Raw genomic sequence first — 17057 nt, 5'->3', positions numbered from 1 at the left:
CTACTACTAGGAAAAAAAATTCCGCTCAGGAAAAAACACCTCACTTACTCTGAAGTTTTTCAAGCTTCTGATGATCAAGAAGGAATGCATCTACCTGAACTTCCTTCTTCTTCTTTAAAACCATTTTAACTGATAGATACCTGCTAAAAAAAAACCCACAAACATTTTTTAAAATTACAGGTCACATTATTTTAAAAGTGTAATTACAAACACTTCCTGTGATAATGGTCTTTTGACTTCCTGATGTAATTTTTATTGTATTATCTGTGCAAATTATTTTTCCAAGATCTATTACAACTATTTCAAGCATTTTGTCCAAAATTCATACAGACTTTATGCAACAAAAGTAATAGAAAACAGGATTTGCTGAATGAATGACAAACTGTCTCACCAGCGTTTTTACTGCACTCGTTATGTAGTCTGTGGCATGCCCCTGGATCACAGCTCAAAAATATCATGCAGAAGCAGGGGAATAACACCACAAAACTTCTGTTGCTCCGTTTTACTGTTTCACTGGCTTACAAGCTTGTTACCACTGAACAGCTGAGGTTGGAAAGGACCTCTGGGGAGCACCTGGTCCTACCCCCTGCTCAAGCAGGGCCACCTGGGGCCATGACCCAGCACCATGTTCAGGTGGCTTTCAAATGTTTCTAAGGATGGAGACTCCCCAGCCTTACTGGACAACCTGTGCCGGTGCTCCAGCAGCCTCACACCACATCTGGATGCTTCCTGATGCCCTGAGGGACCCTTCTGTGTTTCAGTCCATGCCCACGGCCTGCCACCCTGGCACTGGGCACCACTGAAAAGCACCTCGCTCCATCTTTGTACCCTCCCTCCACCCATTTATATACATTGAAAAGATCCCCCGACCTAAAAAAAGCGTAACTCCTTTTATTTTCTTTCAGGAGCAGGTAGCCTCAGACTTTTTCCCTCAGGCAGCGGGCACGGCAACAGCGGGCATCCCCGGGGCGGAGGGCACACCGGCGGGGCGGCGGCGGCCACCCCCCGGGCAACCGGCGCCACAGCCCCGGAGCCCGCCATAACGCCTCACAGGAAGGCGCCGCCGCGCCCCGCCGCCGTGCGAGCGCCACACGCTCTCCCTGACCGACCGAGACGGCCCCAACAGCCCCGCGCCCCACAGCGGCTCCCAGCGCGCTGCCGGGCCAGGCCGCACCGGCCGAGAGCCCAGCAGAGCCGGCGGTGGGCCGTAACCGGGCCCGGCTCGCAGCGGTACCCGCCACGGGAAGCGACAGCGCCGCGGAGCCGCCGCCATGGAAGCCGCGGAACGCCGTAGCAAAGGGGAAAGGAGCCGCCGGAAAAACCCCGACCTGAGGGGAGACTCACCCGCCGGCGCCGCTTCCCTTCCCGGTACCGCCGCCCCGCCCGCCGCCAACCAGGACGCGAGGGCCGCCCCCGGCCCGCCCCGCCGCCCGCCCCGGGCAGGTGCTCCCCCCCCGGGGCCCGCCCGGGGGGGGGGAGGTACCTGCCTGGGACCCCGCCGTAGGTGGCGGGGCTGCTTTGTAAAAGACTTTCCTCATTTTAAATGTACTCTCGGGAAATGCACTGCTGGAAAATTTGTCCTCTTCCTACCGGTTCCCCAGCTTCAGGGGAACCGTTTTCAGGGTTCCAGCTCTATGTATTCCAGCTCATTTTCTGTAACATTAGGGATTATCTTCCCAGCAACTTTCTGCTTTCCAAAAGAGCTTTACTCTCCCCGAGTTTTAACAAGTAGAGGAAGCATCCATGCCAGGGAGCTGTCAGGTAACACCAGAAGAATCCACGCTTCGTAGTGCAATGCATAGCGAAGAGGCATCTTGAGAAATGAAATGCCAACATGCAAGACCCACACGCTTCAATTGCTCTGTTCCCCAAGAGCACCAAGTTTATGGTATTCACAATAACTTATTTAGAAGTAGCTCGCATAATACCTCTGAGCAGCTCACCAGGCATGGGCTCTTCAAGGCTTAACCACCTTGGAAAGGTAAGCCATTCTGTTTCCGTAATTTCTGTTCTGCTCATAAGGAGCACAGATGCTTGAAATACTGGTGTCGTGGCTATGTTGTGCCCTGCCATGAGCCGGAGATCCTGCAGAGACCAAAAAAGCGACCACAGTGTTAGAAATTGCTAGGGAGAGAATTAAAAAACTAGAAAACATCCCTATGGCACTGTATAAATACACCTACACCTTGAGCGCCGCGTGCAGTGTTCATCCCTACCCAAAAAGAAGGTAGTAGCACTGCCAGAGGTGTAAGGTAGGGTAAGAAGGATGGCCAAAGGTAGATGGGGGCTTCCCTCTATGAAACCATTAAGAGGTAACTTCAGTCTCAAAGAAACTACTGAAATGGAATATGACAGAAACTTCTAAAATCATTTTTCACTGTGTCTACAAAAATGAAGGGGCATCAAATGAAACAAACAGATGGCACGTCCGAAACTAAATAAATTATTTACACCACAGAGCTCATGATCCTAGGACATTTACACTTGTTCAAAAGCAGCTGGACTAACTCATGGAAGAAAAAAAACCCAAACAAACAACACCCCCCCCAAAAAAAAAAAAAAACAACACCCACCAAAACCAAAATCAGACAAAGCTTCAAAACACAAAACTTCTGTCTCACAAAGTCCCTGAACCTCAAGGCAACTGGAAACTGGGACGATATTGTGGGGTATTCTGGACATTTAACTTCCTGGGAACTGGCTGAGGATGACAGTCGAGTGACTGGATACCAGGCTCGATGGTCCCCTGCTCTGGCCAAGTACAGTGACTTTTACCGCAATGTTTCTGCAGTTCATCAGAAGGTTGTGTTTGGTTGGTTTTTTTTTTTTTTTTCCTAAGCACTGGATTTATGTTCACAGACTTTACAGTTTTGACAAATCAACATCCACCAGTGGAAAGCCCTCTCAAAGGAAATATTCTAATCCACACTGTTGGGAGCTGTAAATTCTAGTCGTCTTGAGTAATGCCTATAGCCAGAAAGTAGAATATTTTACATTTTAAGTTTCTTTCACTGGGAGATGATATCATTTGAAAACTCTCAGAAATTGATTATTTAGAGCAATATATAATTTTACCACTGCGTGGCGCCAAACAATTAAAAAGAGGTTGTGCTCTTACAGGGAAGCCATGGACCTACTCATAGGCTGTATTTCTCTCACACAGAAAAAGCCTTCATTAGTAACTGAATTAACCACAGGTTGTTCCATTCAAAGGTACTGAAGCACAAATACTACAGGCTATTTAGATAAGATGCCGTTTTTCCATCACTGAAAGACAAGCCATAGCCTTGAAAGAGCAACATTTTAAGATACGTCATGGTAACAGCATGAATTGAACAGGAATGATCTTTCTTCCTTCCCCTTCTCCACTTAAATAAAACCTTTAAAGCTGTTTTTTTGTCAAGAAGAATCAATATACTTTTTAATTAATTTGAACAGCCCCTGAAGATGATCTATCTATGTATATCACAGTTTTGTAATTGCAACTTGTATAAACAATAACAGGGGAACTTTTTCTCTATTGCAAGTCTCAAATATATACATTATCCTTCCAAAGAATCCACATAGAAATGAATGTACAGGAGAAATTGTATAATCTAAGATTTTGGAATCACAAGATGTTTTCTGGAATATATTTTCCAGTTGTAGACACACATACTGGTCTGAAATACCTAAACTTAAATGGTTGCAATGCTTATCTTTGTGAAAGAGGACCAGAAAAATCTCTGTTTGTCATGATGGGGGTAAGGTTGTGTCCCAGCATGTCAGAATCATGTTCTACATTCTCAGGAAAGTCTCATAAACCCCAAATTTTACATTCGAGTTGCAGGCTTGATAACCACTTGATAATCTCTGAAATGGTGGGGTTTTTTTATTATTAGCTTCCACACTCTGGAGTAGATGTTTTGCAATACAGTGTTCATAATATTCAAAATGAATGAGGTTACTGTTTCATAAGATAACCAGAAACTTAGCACTTACTTTCTTGCATTACAGTCAATTATGGACAGTAAAAGCCACACAACACACACACCTTCAGCCACATCTAGAGGCTAGTATTTAGAGCCCACATTAGAGAGGCAAGTATTTAATGGTATTTTGACTTTGGTTTACTTCTGTAGTGAGCAGATGATCATTCCAAGATCCAAATACCTGGTCTTGCAGGTTGCTCCTGCAGCATACTATGTACCAGTTCTTTGCATTTTTCTGCACACATTTGCAAGACTCCACTTCAGATTTATTACTGCTTGTACGTAACTTCCATCAGTGACAAGGGAAAGGAGAAACTCTCTTCCTGAGACCACAATTATGTGTACAATAGTTTTCTATCTTTGCCTGGAAGATATACGGCTTTCCCCCTTACGTGCTAATTATAAAACAAAGTTGTATTTTGTTCTATGTGTCCCAGTTGTTCTACTGGTAATTTTATTCCCTTCAGTACCTGAACACAGATTCTAGGTACCTCTACATACTTTACAGATAAGGACAATTGAAAGAAAATCCTGAATATCCCTACTTCTTCCAAAATATTTTCTCATGCCTCTTTACGTATGAGTATTGAGACCTCTGTGGCTGCAAAGCATTTTTATTACCTGAGGCCAGAGAAAATGTCAATCCACAGAATAAACTGTAAGGAAGAGTCATTTAGTGACCAGGCTTTGCTCTCCCTTCTGCTGTCTGAGCGTGCCATTCATGTCACCTTTGCTTTTCCTTGCCTCACTGCGCTCTGAACTCAAATGCTCTCCACGCTCCTGGTGTATCTAAAGAGAACATGTCGCTATTTGAGGAAATGATACGGCCAAAGTTTTCATTAAACATCAGTGATAGATTATTTTGTACAGTGTTTGCTAGGAACCCAATGACAATTTGTAGTCTTTGGCTAAATCTTTTAATCTAAAACCCCCTTTTTTTCAGTTAATTTGTTTTTAGTGTAGGTTGAAGATGCTAGACAGAAGGTATCAGGTAGAAAACAATTCACATCTTGCCATACCAGCAAGCATGTTTTTAGTATGTTTTTCAGTAATGAGTGCTTAAAAAATACATGAGGCACTTAGAAAAGTACCAACAAATGAAGCAGTTTCAGCGAATTGTTTGGATACTTTAAGGTCACTGCAAGGGAGTGGAAAATTGGAGGCTGTACCAAACTGAACAGGAAAAAATGAAATTGTGTGTATAACCAGATGGGGAATACTTGAGCTTTTAAGACTGCTTTTTTTTTTTTTTTTTCCTTCAGACCAAAAAATTGCACTTTCACTGAGTCACCAATGATTGTGAAAGAGCATTTTACACAACACAACGCTGCACATCTACATTAGAAATAAACACCAGAAGGGTATAGCAGGGTTTGTTTATGCACCAGAAGAACCTGCAAAACATTTTGCCTCCCTAAACCATAATCCCAATGAAATACAGTCCCTAAATCTCAGTCCCAATCAACATGTGGATGAGGAAGATTGCCAGACAAGCAACATAGCAATCACTTTTTCCAAATTATTTTTAATGCTTCAGGCACTCAAGTCTTCCAGAAGAGACTGTGGCAGCTGGTTGCCCGAGACGTACTGCAGCTCCTGCCAGCCGGTGGGGACACGAAGACCCCACTGCCAGCATGACGCACCCACACGTGCACCTGCCGCTCTACTGCGGTGCAAAGCGTGCCTCACCTGTTGGACACGGCAGCTCTGCAAGGCCCATTCATCCCATAATATCCCCACCATTGCCCCGGTGACTGCACAGTTCCAACCCTCCGGTTTACACTTGGCAAATGACCTTCCACAGAAGGTGGAATGTGAATTGCTGTAAACTCCAGTGTTGGAGCTGACGGCCTTCAGGGCAGGTGGATGCTGGTTCCTAACACAGTCTCCCCTTCAGGAATTCGCGCAAGGTCAGAGCAAAAAACCCCAATTCACAGGGACTAGAAGCAGCGGGACGGGGCAGGGGCGCTGGCTGCCCGGCCCATCTGCCGGGGGCGGTGTGCGGCCCGCTGCCTGCAGCGCCCTCCCGGCTGCTCCCGCCGCCCATCCCCGCACCGACCAGGCCGCGCCGCGCCCCGGGGGGGCAGCCCGGCGGCTCCGGCCAGCGCCCCCTCCGCGCTCCGACGGGCGCTCCCTGCCCGCCGCGCCGTCGGCGCCGCAGCGCCCGGGCGAGGCCGTCTGGGTTAGAAGCGGCGCGGCAGAGGCCCCCCGAGCGCGCCCCCCGCCCCAACACCCGGGCCAGGCCGGGCGTCCCGGCACGGGCCCCCCGTCGCCGACCGGCCCCCGCCGCGGCCGCCGCCGAGCCGCGCAGGCCCCGCCCGGACGCCCCGCCGGGGGCGGCCCCCCGCTCCTCAGTGGCCGTGGCGGCCGTCGCTCAGGCGCCCGCGCCGCTCGCCGCGGGGATGGTGGGGCGGGCGCCGAGGGGCGCGGGCGGGCGCGGGCAGCCGCGGCCCCGCAGCGCCCACAGCCCGGACGGCGCCCGGCGCGGCGAGCCACGGCCGCCAGGTTTGACCTCCCTTTCGTTGCCCCCTTCCCTCCCTTCGCGAGCGGGGCCGCGCCGGGCGGGCGGCAGCGGCCGGGCCGGCCCCCGGCTGTTCCCCGGCGGGGCGGCCCCGGGGGCGCCGCCGCGGGGTGTCGCGCCCCGGCGGCGGGGCGGGGCGGGCGCGGCGGGACAGCCGGCGCGGGCTCCCGGGGGGCTCCGTCGGGCGGTGCCAGGCGGCGCCGGCACGGTGGAGGGTGACGTTGTGTCAGGTCACGGCGGTGGCGTTGAGGGCAGCGCTCCGCGGGTGCGCCGAGCCGTGTCCCCGCGGCACGAGGCTGAGGAGCTTGAGGTCCCTGAGGTCCCGTTCGGTCCCGTAGGGTCCGGGCTCCTCTCCTCGTGCTGGCGGTGCCGCTGCTGTATCCCTGCCGTCCCCCGAAAAAGAAGAGCGAGAAGAACACAACCGCCAAGCAACCACGCAGAATTAAGATACTTTTTTACATATCTGTGCCGTCAGCTTTTGGAATTTCACTTAAAAATTCAACGTCCGCCCCTAGTGCGATGCCACACTGCAGCCTTTAAAGTTGCGGTCGCCAGGACAAGGATGTAAAATGGTCTTGTGTGCTTTAACGCTTTGCTCCAGGCGTGTGACAGCGCCCTGTGGTGCGAAGCAGCTGGGCCACGGCCCTGCGGAGCCCGGAGCCCGGCAGGCAGCGGCTGGGTCATGGGCTGGGAGGGGGCAGCCTGGCCCCTGGAACCAGGGGGTCTGCACCCAGTGCTGCCGTGGGGGAGCCCGGGCTGATGTGTTGGGAAGCAACACCCTCGTTGCAGCTAGGAAGCAGCAGAAAAACCATTCATAAATCAGATTTTGAAGGAGGTTTTCAATAGCTTAGGCTACAGTTTGTCTGAGCACAGAATTATGCAAAATGAGTCAAGTAGAAAATAAAGTTACCAAGTGTTTCAGCATAAGGAAGGGCCCTGGCCAGCGACAAACCTGAGAATGACTTCCTTGATTCCTAAACAGGTCCACATTGTGTCTCATCATTTCCCTTCTGCAGTCCAACCTTTATGGCTCCAAAAATATTTGCAAGTGCCGAGTTTGGGCAAAAAGGGTGGGAGAAAGGGGCCTGAAATTAAAAGAGGTATGGTCCAAATGCATTTGGGCTGGTGAACATTTTAGGATGGTGTAGGGAGCCCACCATGTACTGTGCAGACCGACCCACTGCTACGGAAACAGAAGGACTGATCAAGCTTTCTCCAGCAGAGAAAGGACATACGGAACATATGGACAGAGTGTGAAGTGTTTAGTTAAACACAGCGTTTTGTTAAAAACAGAAGAAAACACTGACAGTGTGATAAGGAATATGTAAATTTTTTAACATGCTTCAAAAAGCTAGAACATTGTTCCCTCCTTCCCCCATGAAATGTATTTTGATAATTTCCAAGCAGACAGCAAAGAAAAGGAAATTGTATCAATCCCTTTGGGGAGAATATGACATTCTGACTTCTTGAAGCCTATGAAGAGATTTATAAACTTAAAAAATGAAAAAGATGAATTTAATCTTTCCAGACTTGTCAGACTTGTCTCAATTAATTTTTGATGACATAATTAGAACTTACCGCTTTAATGTGCGCTTTTTTAGTTTACTTTTCAAAAGATTTAATTTGTAAAGACTGAGGGAAAACGGAGGGCTTTGCAGTGGGAATTGGAGCAGGAAGAAGGGGCGGACTCTGCGTAGGTTTGAGTGCTGATTCAGAGTACTCTATAAGCCAAGAGAGATGAACTCATTTTTTTCCTCCCTTGGGGAATCAAACAAGAAACAGGAAGTCATTGATTCAAAATAAGATCATTCACTCCGCAATTGTAAACAGTGTATTATGTGCCTGTAAATATTTCCAGAACCCATTGGCTTGTTGGAAAATATGAAGTAAATTATTATAATCTCTGACAAACAAACCACAATAAAAAGAGTTATTTTCAAACTTTTTATCTGTAATGTTTATGCAGTGGAATATTAATTAGCTTGGACATTGAGAAACTACTTGTCTGGAGGCATTATTCAGTGCCAGAAATCCCATCTACTCAAATGTTTTGTCTGTTGAAAGATGAACATTTTTAACTCCACCCTGTAATATTGTGCCCTACCAAAAAGCAAAAATTCTTTCACTACTTGATCTGTTTGTGTTTTCACTACCACAAACACTGAAAGATCCTACTGTTAACCAGATGTTAGCTGAGTTCATCTCTGTCTTATGTAGCTGTGATTAGTCAAAAGAAAAACATTATTAAAAATCCTAAATAGACAGTCTAATAGGAAATTGCCATTCCTCGTTACTTAGGACAGCAGAATCCAGGCTGTCTGTCCAGATTAATCTGGATGGAACTTCAGCTTCCTCTGCAAAGTAGGAGAAGCTGCTGCTTGGAAGTGCCACCTTCCCTCCTTGATCGTGGGGACTCTGCACACGGAGAGAGGAGCGAGGATTAGGGACAGGACATCGGTGAGCAACCTGGTTCTCTGACAGCCGGGGGAGTTTTCTGCCAAGCTTAAAAGATGGGAGAAGTGGTAAAGAAGTGGTAAAAGACACCACTCACCTATGAGTGTTGCAGTTGAAATGCTTGTGTGCTTAAAGTTTAGAATTCAGCTATTGTAGGATCGGCTCAGGAAACTGTTTTAATAATGTGCTTAAATCCTGGCAATTCCATGGGGATTCCTGAGTAGGGGATTCCTGAATAGGGATGGTTGTAACCTCAGGCTTAACAGCTTGAATGATAGCCTGCTAGGACCAAGAGGAAGAGGGAATCAAGAATGGAGCAGTTTCTTTCAGACAAGTGCTTGTGGTGAAAAACTGACAAACCTTAGTCAGTTCTTTCCTTGTTTTCCTTCTAACGTAAGATACGGAATGGAGGAGATAAGGAAATTAGGATATGTGAAAGGAAAGAAAGTTTTGAGACAGAGTTTTTTACCTGTTTGGCTATGATGAACTTCAGAATAATCTGAGACATGGGAAATTTAGAAGATAACTGGAAAATATTAATGTATCGGAAAAGTTAAGCACTTTTTGGAATCCTGCTCGTGACTTTGATCGGTCTTGTGATGCTTTGCCTTTTCCTTTTTTCTTCCTGGTGCCAGGAACAGTGGAAAAGATAAATCCATAGGTTCTTTGCCACCAGCTGAGGAGTTCCCCCCTCTTTGGGGAAGGAGGGAAACTGGGGCTGCCTCCTCTGACTTTGGGAGGAAGGGGAGTGCTGGAACAAAGGCTTCTGGAGAACTGGAGTAGTCATGGGGAGAGGGACTCTCAAAGACATTGCTTATTAATCCGTGCTGCGTCAGGACTTGCGATAGAGAGTTCTATATTACGCACAATTGTCCAGTGCCAGCCTCTTTCATTATACTGAAAAGAGTGGCTACTTGCCTACCCTTGTCAGTGTCCCGTTCTCCGTGACATAGGTGACAAACATGCAGCAGATCCCTTTGACTGGTAATTTTTTGGATTCTGTGATCTTCCAGCTGCCTTTCACTGAATGGTGTTTTGACGTTTGTCTGTTATTTCAGATAGATTGAATACTCTGGGGGTATTCAAGCTTTATTTCCCAAGCCCAGCATAGGTGTTCGGAGCTCTGCAAAGGCCAGGACCTTGGCTCTCAGGGGAACTTCCTGGCCTGAATGGTTACATTCAGCCATCCACTTACTCTTTATTAAGCTGTCTACAAATAGTTGGAATATAACAAAGCCCAGTCCTTCTGCTTACACACAGATGATTTTCTTGGCTTCTCAGACTCAAACCATGATGAGCCAGCTCTCATCCTGAATAATTTTTCCAGCAGTGCTTGTCCAAAAGGGCACTGAGATTAGTTTCAATGAGCCGTTACATGTAGATAAAAGCACAGATTTGAACCTGAAACATGCATGGACCAGGATGTCCTGAGATCTGGCACAGCTAATGTAAAGGGGTTGTTTTTCACATGGGGTATCCATTAGGGACCATTTGCTCACCTGCCTTTGCATTTGGAACCGTGAACTCCCCCTTGCATCTCATTAAAGATATTAAATTGTGAAAGCAATTTGATTAAGCATAAGGATTTTAGAACACTTTTTAAAGACTCATCTGCCAAACATTAAGCTTACATAAAACCAAATGTGCTACTCACAAATAGCTACAGCTATAGAAGGCATTTTCTTAGCAAAAGCTCAGTTCTTCACAAGCATCTTCTATGTAAGCAAGGATATATACAGAAACTGAAGATTAAAATGCGTGATGTATCTCTGCTTATCAAGGAAAACATATTGCAGCTCCAAAGTGATTGAAGAAATTAAATTATGATAAACCTAAATATTATCAACACAGATTTCAGAAATCTCCCAGTTATGATAAGGGCCTTTGTAGACTGATGCACTTTTACTAAGTTTTATGAAGCTGTGCATGTACAAAATTGGGCAGCATTGTTGACATTTGTATAAAATAAGTTAGCATGTATATTAAAAAACTCGGGCATTAAATACAGACTCACTTTGACATGGGGATTTTTCCCTTTCTTTTTCCAGCATAAATATGGCTGAACTTTCAGAGCTAGAGGATACTGTAAACTGGAAGGAAAGATGTTTAACTCTGGAGTCACAGTTAATGAAATTTCGTCTCCAGGCAAGCAAGATCAGAGAATTGTTAGCAGAAAAGGTAGGTCTCGTGGTATTAATTTTAATGCCATCTAAATTATTTTATTTGATGATGGGGCCTGATCACATCATGTTTTGAGATTACAAGTACTGGGATTTTTTCAGGAGGGGGGAAAAAAAGAATTTTAAAACAAAATATGTGGAAAACAGGTATGTTTTTATGCTGTGAAAGAAATTCACACATTAGATTGCCAGCAAGAAATGTTCATTTTCAAATAAGAACACACTGGCAGCTCTCCTGCAGAGAAAAATATATATCCAGTAATCACTTTTACAACATTGAAGTTAATATTTAACACGTTTTCCTAAGTATTTAAGATCTGATTTAAGACACAGAAATCATTGGGGAGAAAATCCAGAAGTATTATTTTCCCCAGTATTCCTTACCAAATCATGTAATTTACCAGACTTGCTTTTCCTATAATAAGACATCTCCAACTATGGCTCATCATCTGAGTCTAGGGAAGTTTAAAAGTATTATATAATTCAATTTGAAGAATATTGTTTAAATATATACTTTATTTTACAATAGAGAAACATTTGCCTTGGCATGTTCAAATATGTGAATCCCAACAGTCACTCGTAATTGAGCCCATATCTGAAATACCAGAAAAACACCATTGTATTTACCTGGTAACTTTTTGAGAGAGTAAGGCAATTAAAAGAGTGCAAGTGACAAAACATTTTAGAGAATCACTGGAACTATGTCATCATTAATATTCACCTCAATGAATTTCTAGTTAAAATGTTATTTTGTCAAAATGTCTCTATTCTTCTTAGAGTTAAATTTTCCATCAGTTGCTCCCCCTCAAAAAAACAAAATCATATCATTTTGTAGCATGTTAGAGTGGCAATACTTTTATTTTAGACATTTATATTGATGCTTCTCTTTTGTCAATTTATCCATTCTCCTTTTGGAAACATAAATACATCTAACATCCACATTTAACCCTCTCCCAGTCATGCCCATTTTATTGTATTTTGGTGGGAACAAGAACTAAATAGTTATTAAAGTTGGAAGAAGCACATATCTATGCATTTGTGAAGAACCATGGGTGATGTACAAAGTTATGTGCCCTGGTCCTTTTCTAATAATGCTTAATATTTTGTTTTCTTTGACAGCCAAATTAACCATCAAGTTATGTTTTCTTGGCAATATCTATCTTAATTCCAGGATCTTACTCAAAGTCCTTTAGATTTCTATGTTACATGTCTTTTGTTATTTTTAGTGAGTGGTCACTAGATCTTGTAAGGACCTTCTTGTAGATCTTGTGAGAAGGCTTCTGTTATCCTGGATAACAAAGTACCATCACAAACATTTGTTGCTTCACTGCCCAGCGCCTGTTACCAAAAGGCTGCATTGAACAGCATGCACCCTGAACAAACCTCTGCAGATCTCCACTGGTAGCTGCCAGTCACTGTGAAGTAGTCAATAACCTACTATTTTATTGAGCCAATTTTTTAATTCATGCAGGGACACTCCCTTTTACCCTGTGGCTGATTGTTTCTTTAAACATTAAAATTTCCACAATCCAAATAATTATATAAAACAGATCCCCTCTGTCTGCAGCCTTGGTGATCCCTTCAAAGATCTTGAGTAGCTTTGTGAGCCAACACCCTTCTTTATAAAGGCCACTTTGACTCATCCCTTGTCTGTCATACTACCCACATGCCTCCTAGTTCTGCGCTTACGGTTCCCACTAATTTCCTTACTACAGACATTGGTCTTACAGATCAATAATTGGTTCAACTATATCATCCGGTTCTTGACTGAATATCAGTTGCCAATGTGTTACTATTCTTTTTATCCATTTGTGCCCTTATCTCTTCTATGAAGGTGCAAAGTGTTGATTTGAGATGGAAAAAGAAATGGAATAAAGAAATCTAGTGTTTTCTGGATTAGGCTTTTTTCATTATCGGCATTTTTTACTAAAGTGAACATGAAAATTTACAACAATATAAATCCATTGTTTAATAATACTGAGTTCTGCTGGAATGGTGTTTTTACATTTAGTACTCCAAATAGCTCTTCTTTGACATGACTAAAAATATTGCTGTTAGAAAGCAGTACACTTGAAAACTCCTAATTGTTTACACAATCCTGCAATTCTTCTGTATGGCAAACTCTCAGTGAACAGGTATCGCAGAATATTGGGTTTTGAAAGAGCAACCAGCTGTACAAATGTCATCCTTTGACACATCATTTAACATTTAAAGAAAAGTAGAACTACTTGTGTCCTTCATTCCAGTTAGCAAGGCCCACAGATGAGTTAATAAATCATTATGATCAGTCTTGGAGGAGAATATCCATCAGAGAGTACAATACTGTCTGCTGTAACACTCAACAGATTATTGGATGCTTACACAGTCGGAGCTGTTAGATGTCATGTATTTCTTGTCTCTTTACCCCATTTGGATCACTACATGGATGGAAGTCAAGTGGCTGAACACGGGACATGACTTTTGTAGGGACTTTCCAGCAGCTGTTACAACCATGCTTTATGCAGCTGCTGCTGATTATAGTTTTGGCAACCAAAAAGTTAAGATTCATGAACCGCACTTCACGAAACTGAGTTTAAAAGAAAAAAAAGAATTTAGAAGCTTGAATTCTTTCTATGTGACTTTTCACTTTGTTCCTTTACACTTTGTATTTACAGGCTCTTAAGTGCTAGAAATAGCCTCTTAAATTAATAGAAATGTATGCATAATCGTATAATTTCAGAAATTGACATTTAAAAAAAAAACAAGAGGGATAAAATCACAAATCTTTAGCACTGTGCCTGAAACAAAGCAATCAAAGGAAAATTATTCTTCCTCATCTGTGGGAAACATGACTCCAAAATAAATGAAAAAATCTTAAGAACGTGTCATATTATGTCCTCTTCTTTTAATTTGCCTTAGCTTTCTCAGAAACTTTAGAAAAAGAGAAGTCTTTACAGGAGGTAAATGTGGGCAAATATTTTATATTGAAGACCACAGGCTCAACAAGTGTTCAGTTGGGATAATTTGATGTATTACTCTACAGAGCAGAGCATTAGCAGACAATGAAAAATAATCTTTCTCCTCACTTTGTCACTTTGACTTTTTAATATGAACCTTTCATTCATAAACTGGAATATAGTTAGGACAGGTATCAAAGACTGGTCAGAGCTCAACAAAGTTAGACCATATGCATGTGCAAATTTATCCGTCTTGCACAATTCAAACCCTGTAATTTAAAAAATGGGCACTAACGTTTTAGCTGTATTTATTTCTATGTTGGTTTCATTTGTAAAAATCCAGTGGTTATTTTTCACATATTTTAAAAATTTTAATGATACAAACAGTTCTCAGTTTTTGTAAAAGGAAAGATGCACTCGTACTAGTTTGAAATTAAACTGCATGGGATTGTTACTCAAAAATATGTTTGAGAAATAGTAGAGTGAATAATGAAGACCTAATTGGTCCGTACTTGGTGGGCATCCTGATACTAATGATGAGAGGAGAATACAGCTGATGTCAGCTGTTATAGGTGCTTTCTAGATTGGTCACCTGTTATAGAATGAAACAAATTCTCACTCTTACTTTAATTAGCACAGGCCTTATTTGTGGTTTTGTTCACAATCATCTCTGTGTTGTGAAATGTGTGCTAAAACATTGAACAATAGCACTGGAGAGTGTTCTACTTCAAAATAGCAACAGAAATCACAGTACTATGGCATGACAGATGTAGAACCCCCATGGGTGTTGAACTGTGTAATTGTTGTAGAAAACAGAGTGATACTGTGACAAAACAGGTGGTCTCTACAGGAAAGTTAGAGAAATAACTTGGTGGTAATTCTCCATCCTTCCTCCTCTGTGTGTTTGAGAGGTATCTCTTCAAGACAGTGAATTAGGAAAAGGAGTTTATAATCTATCACACTATGTGTATGACTTCTCGGAAAAAGCCATTGGGTTTTTCCCCTTACATTTGTTCTATAACTTAGTCTAAAACGAGATTTTAATAAGGTTTTGCTTGAATCTACCCTTTTTCAATATTTGTGTCTGTGACCTATGTGCTTCTGTCAATATATTTGGGCAGTGGATTGATTGAAATACTTTTCTTATACACTGGAAGTCAAGTAACTTTGCAAAGTGATTTCATTTACTGTTGTCCCTGTAAATAAATGAATGATCCACATGGGAAGTCGTCAGTATATTCTTCTAATAGAAGTGTTCTAGTTAAGAAAAACAAGCTATTTGCTGGGTTTTTTTAAGTATAGAAAGTAGTCCTCCTTGAACCTCAGTGGTTGAGGAGTTTGAGAAATTTGCATTGGAAGTGTGTTTCAGCTGTATGACTACCAGAATTTAAAGTTTTTAGTGAACCTGGGGAGAAGAAGAGAGAGGAGCAAAGGTACATACAATGTTTTCAAAAAACTAATCCATTCACTGTTTATTTTTTTATTTGTTTTGATTTTGCCAAGTAAAAAGTCTATATTTATAAATCCAACATGCAAAGAAAGAGACCTTGTTGGAGTTTCAAGCAGAAGCTGCTGCTGTAAGTGGGAGAGGTCTTTACAGGAATTTAAGGAATGATGTAGAAAGTATCCCTAGTCTGCCAAATTTAGGATGGCTGTGGAACTGAGTTTGAAGTAGAAGCCTTTAAATGCAGCTTAAGTCTTATGTATGTGAAGGGTTTACTAAAAAAATCTTTGGTGAATGAAAGATTACAGTATCCCACTGCGAGTTTGGCTCCTAGCTAAAATGTCATAGGAAAAGTTGGTGACCCTCATTCTTTTTGTAGTACATTTTTCACCTAAAATATGTGTGCAACATCAGGTATAAAGTAGAGGAACTACATAGCTGTATTAAATTTCCACTTGGGCAGCCTCCACTGAGTTTCTTTTCCATCAGACCCCATAAGGACTGAATATGGCACTATCCCAACTGTTGCATTATGGGCTGTGCAGTAATACTCAGCATTTACATGAACATCTCCAAGTTTGTTTCCTGCAGTGTTGATGGTCATTATTTTATGCTTTGAGTGATTTTTAACAAATATAAGTGATTAAGAGGGAGGATTATTTTCATGTATGTATTGATTTGTTTGCTTTTAACCTTCCATTTGAATATTCTCTGTACACACGCTCAGCTGGCAACCGAGTGTGTAAATGACAAATGCAATAATATTTATGCTTTCTGTACGGATTATGAATGTTGAATGATAACTGATTTTTTGACCAAATACTATTTCCAATATATTCCAAAGCATAACACATTCCTGACTTTGTCTGACAAACCAATAGTTAAATCCATGTCCCACTGTATTTTTATTAATTTTGCAGTCATATTTATGGTATGTCATTTGACATTTCAGAATGAAGCAGATGCAGTGTGTTTTGTTGTCTGTGGCATGAAAATCTCAAGATTAATGTTTTTGGAGGAAAAGTCCATAATACATTTGACTTGTGCAGTGATTGCCAATATAAAAAATGTGACAAAGCACAATGAGTATTTCCATTTGCATTCAAAAGATTATGAAGGATAAAGTGAAAGGAAGAAAAGTACCATAGTACTAAAATTATTCAAATGAAGGTTATTTTTCAGTATTTCAGTTGCTTTTAAAAAATCTCTTATAATGGAAAATAATTCAGGTGCAATTAGGAAGATACAAATATGAGAAAGCAAGAGAGTTAAAGAGAATAAAAGTTAAAAGTTTATATGTTTAGAGTGTTAGGTTTGTTTACACCTTTTTAATACCTATACCTTTTTTCCTGTAGCTGCATTTTTATTGCTTGTCTGTTACCAAGTATATGCCATGCCTTTTTGTAACAGTGGTGGTGGTGGGGGGGTTGTTTCATTGTTTTTGTATATTTTAAATCGACATTCTTTCTAAATAGGCTGAAGATGGGGGGCGGAGTGGGAAAAAGAGAACTCAGGAAGCAATAAATTAGCTATTCTTGTAGAGGCCAGGCT

At 42.7% G+C, this 17057-nt stretch overlaps 2 protein-coding genes across 6 annotated transcripts in view; one reads left to right on the top strand and one right to left on the bottom strand.

Annotated features, from left to right (window-relative positions):
• Nucleotides 1-1395, bottom strand: part of THADA (THADA armadillo repeat containing) — a 162807-nt gene extending 161412 nt beyond the window's left edge. Inside the window, exons 1-2 of one of the 3 annotated variants that reach the window (XM_080408573.1) lie at nucleotides 1345-1395; nucleotides 49-143 (exon numbers count right to left, since the gene is read on the bottom strand). In XM_080408573.1, coding sequence (XP_080264699.1) covers nucleotides 49-124 — 76 coding nt within the window. In that variant the 5' untranslated portion in view covers nucleotides 125-143; nucleotides 1345-1395. Of the gene's footprint in view, nucleotides 1-48; nucleotides 144-1328 lie in introns of all 3 variants that reach the window. The other 2 variants (XM_080408574.1, XM_080408575.1) reach the window with 2 other exon arrangements.
• A 4419-nt stretch (nucleotides 1396-5814) lies between these two features.
• The window catches only part of PLEKHH2 (pleckstrin homology, MyTH4 and FERM domain containing H2), a 57596-nt gene continuing 46353 nt past the window's right edge, over nucleotides 5815-17057 (top strand). Inside the window, exons 1-3 of one of the 3 annotated variants that reach the window (XM_080408580.1) lie at nucleotides 6337-6476; nucleotides 6831-8949; nucleotides 10995-11124. In XM_080408580.1, coding sequence (XP_080264706.1) covers nucleotides 11002-11124 — 123 coding nt within the window. In that variant the 5' untranslated portion in view covers nucleotides 6337-6476; nucleotides 6831-8949; nucleotides 10995-11001. Of the gene's footprint in view, nucleotides 8950-10994; nucleotides 11125-17057 lie in introns of all 3 variants that reach the window. The other 2 variants (XM_080408578.1, XM_080408579.1) reach the window with 2 other exon arrangements.

The sequence above is a fragment of the Falco punctatus genome (assembly GCF_963210335.1).
Source record: "Falco punctatus genome assembly, chromosome: 12".
NCBI classification, from domain to species: Eukaryota; Metazoa; Chordata; class Aves; order Falconiformes; family Falconidae; genus Falco; species Falco punctatus.
This window is presented reverse-complemented; position numbering and strand designations above follow the sequence as displayed.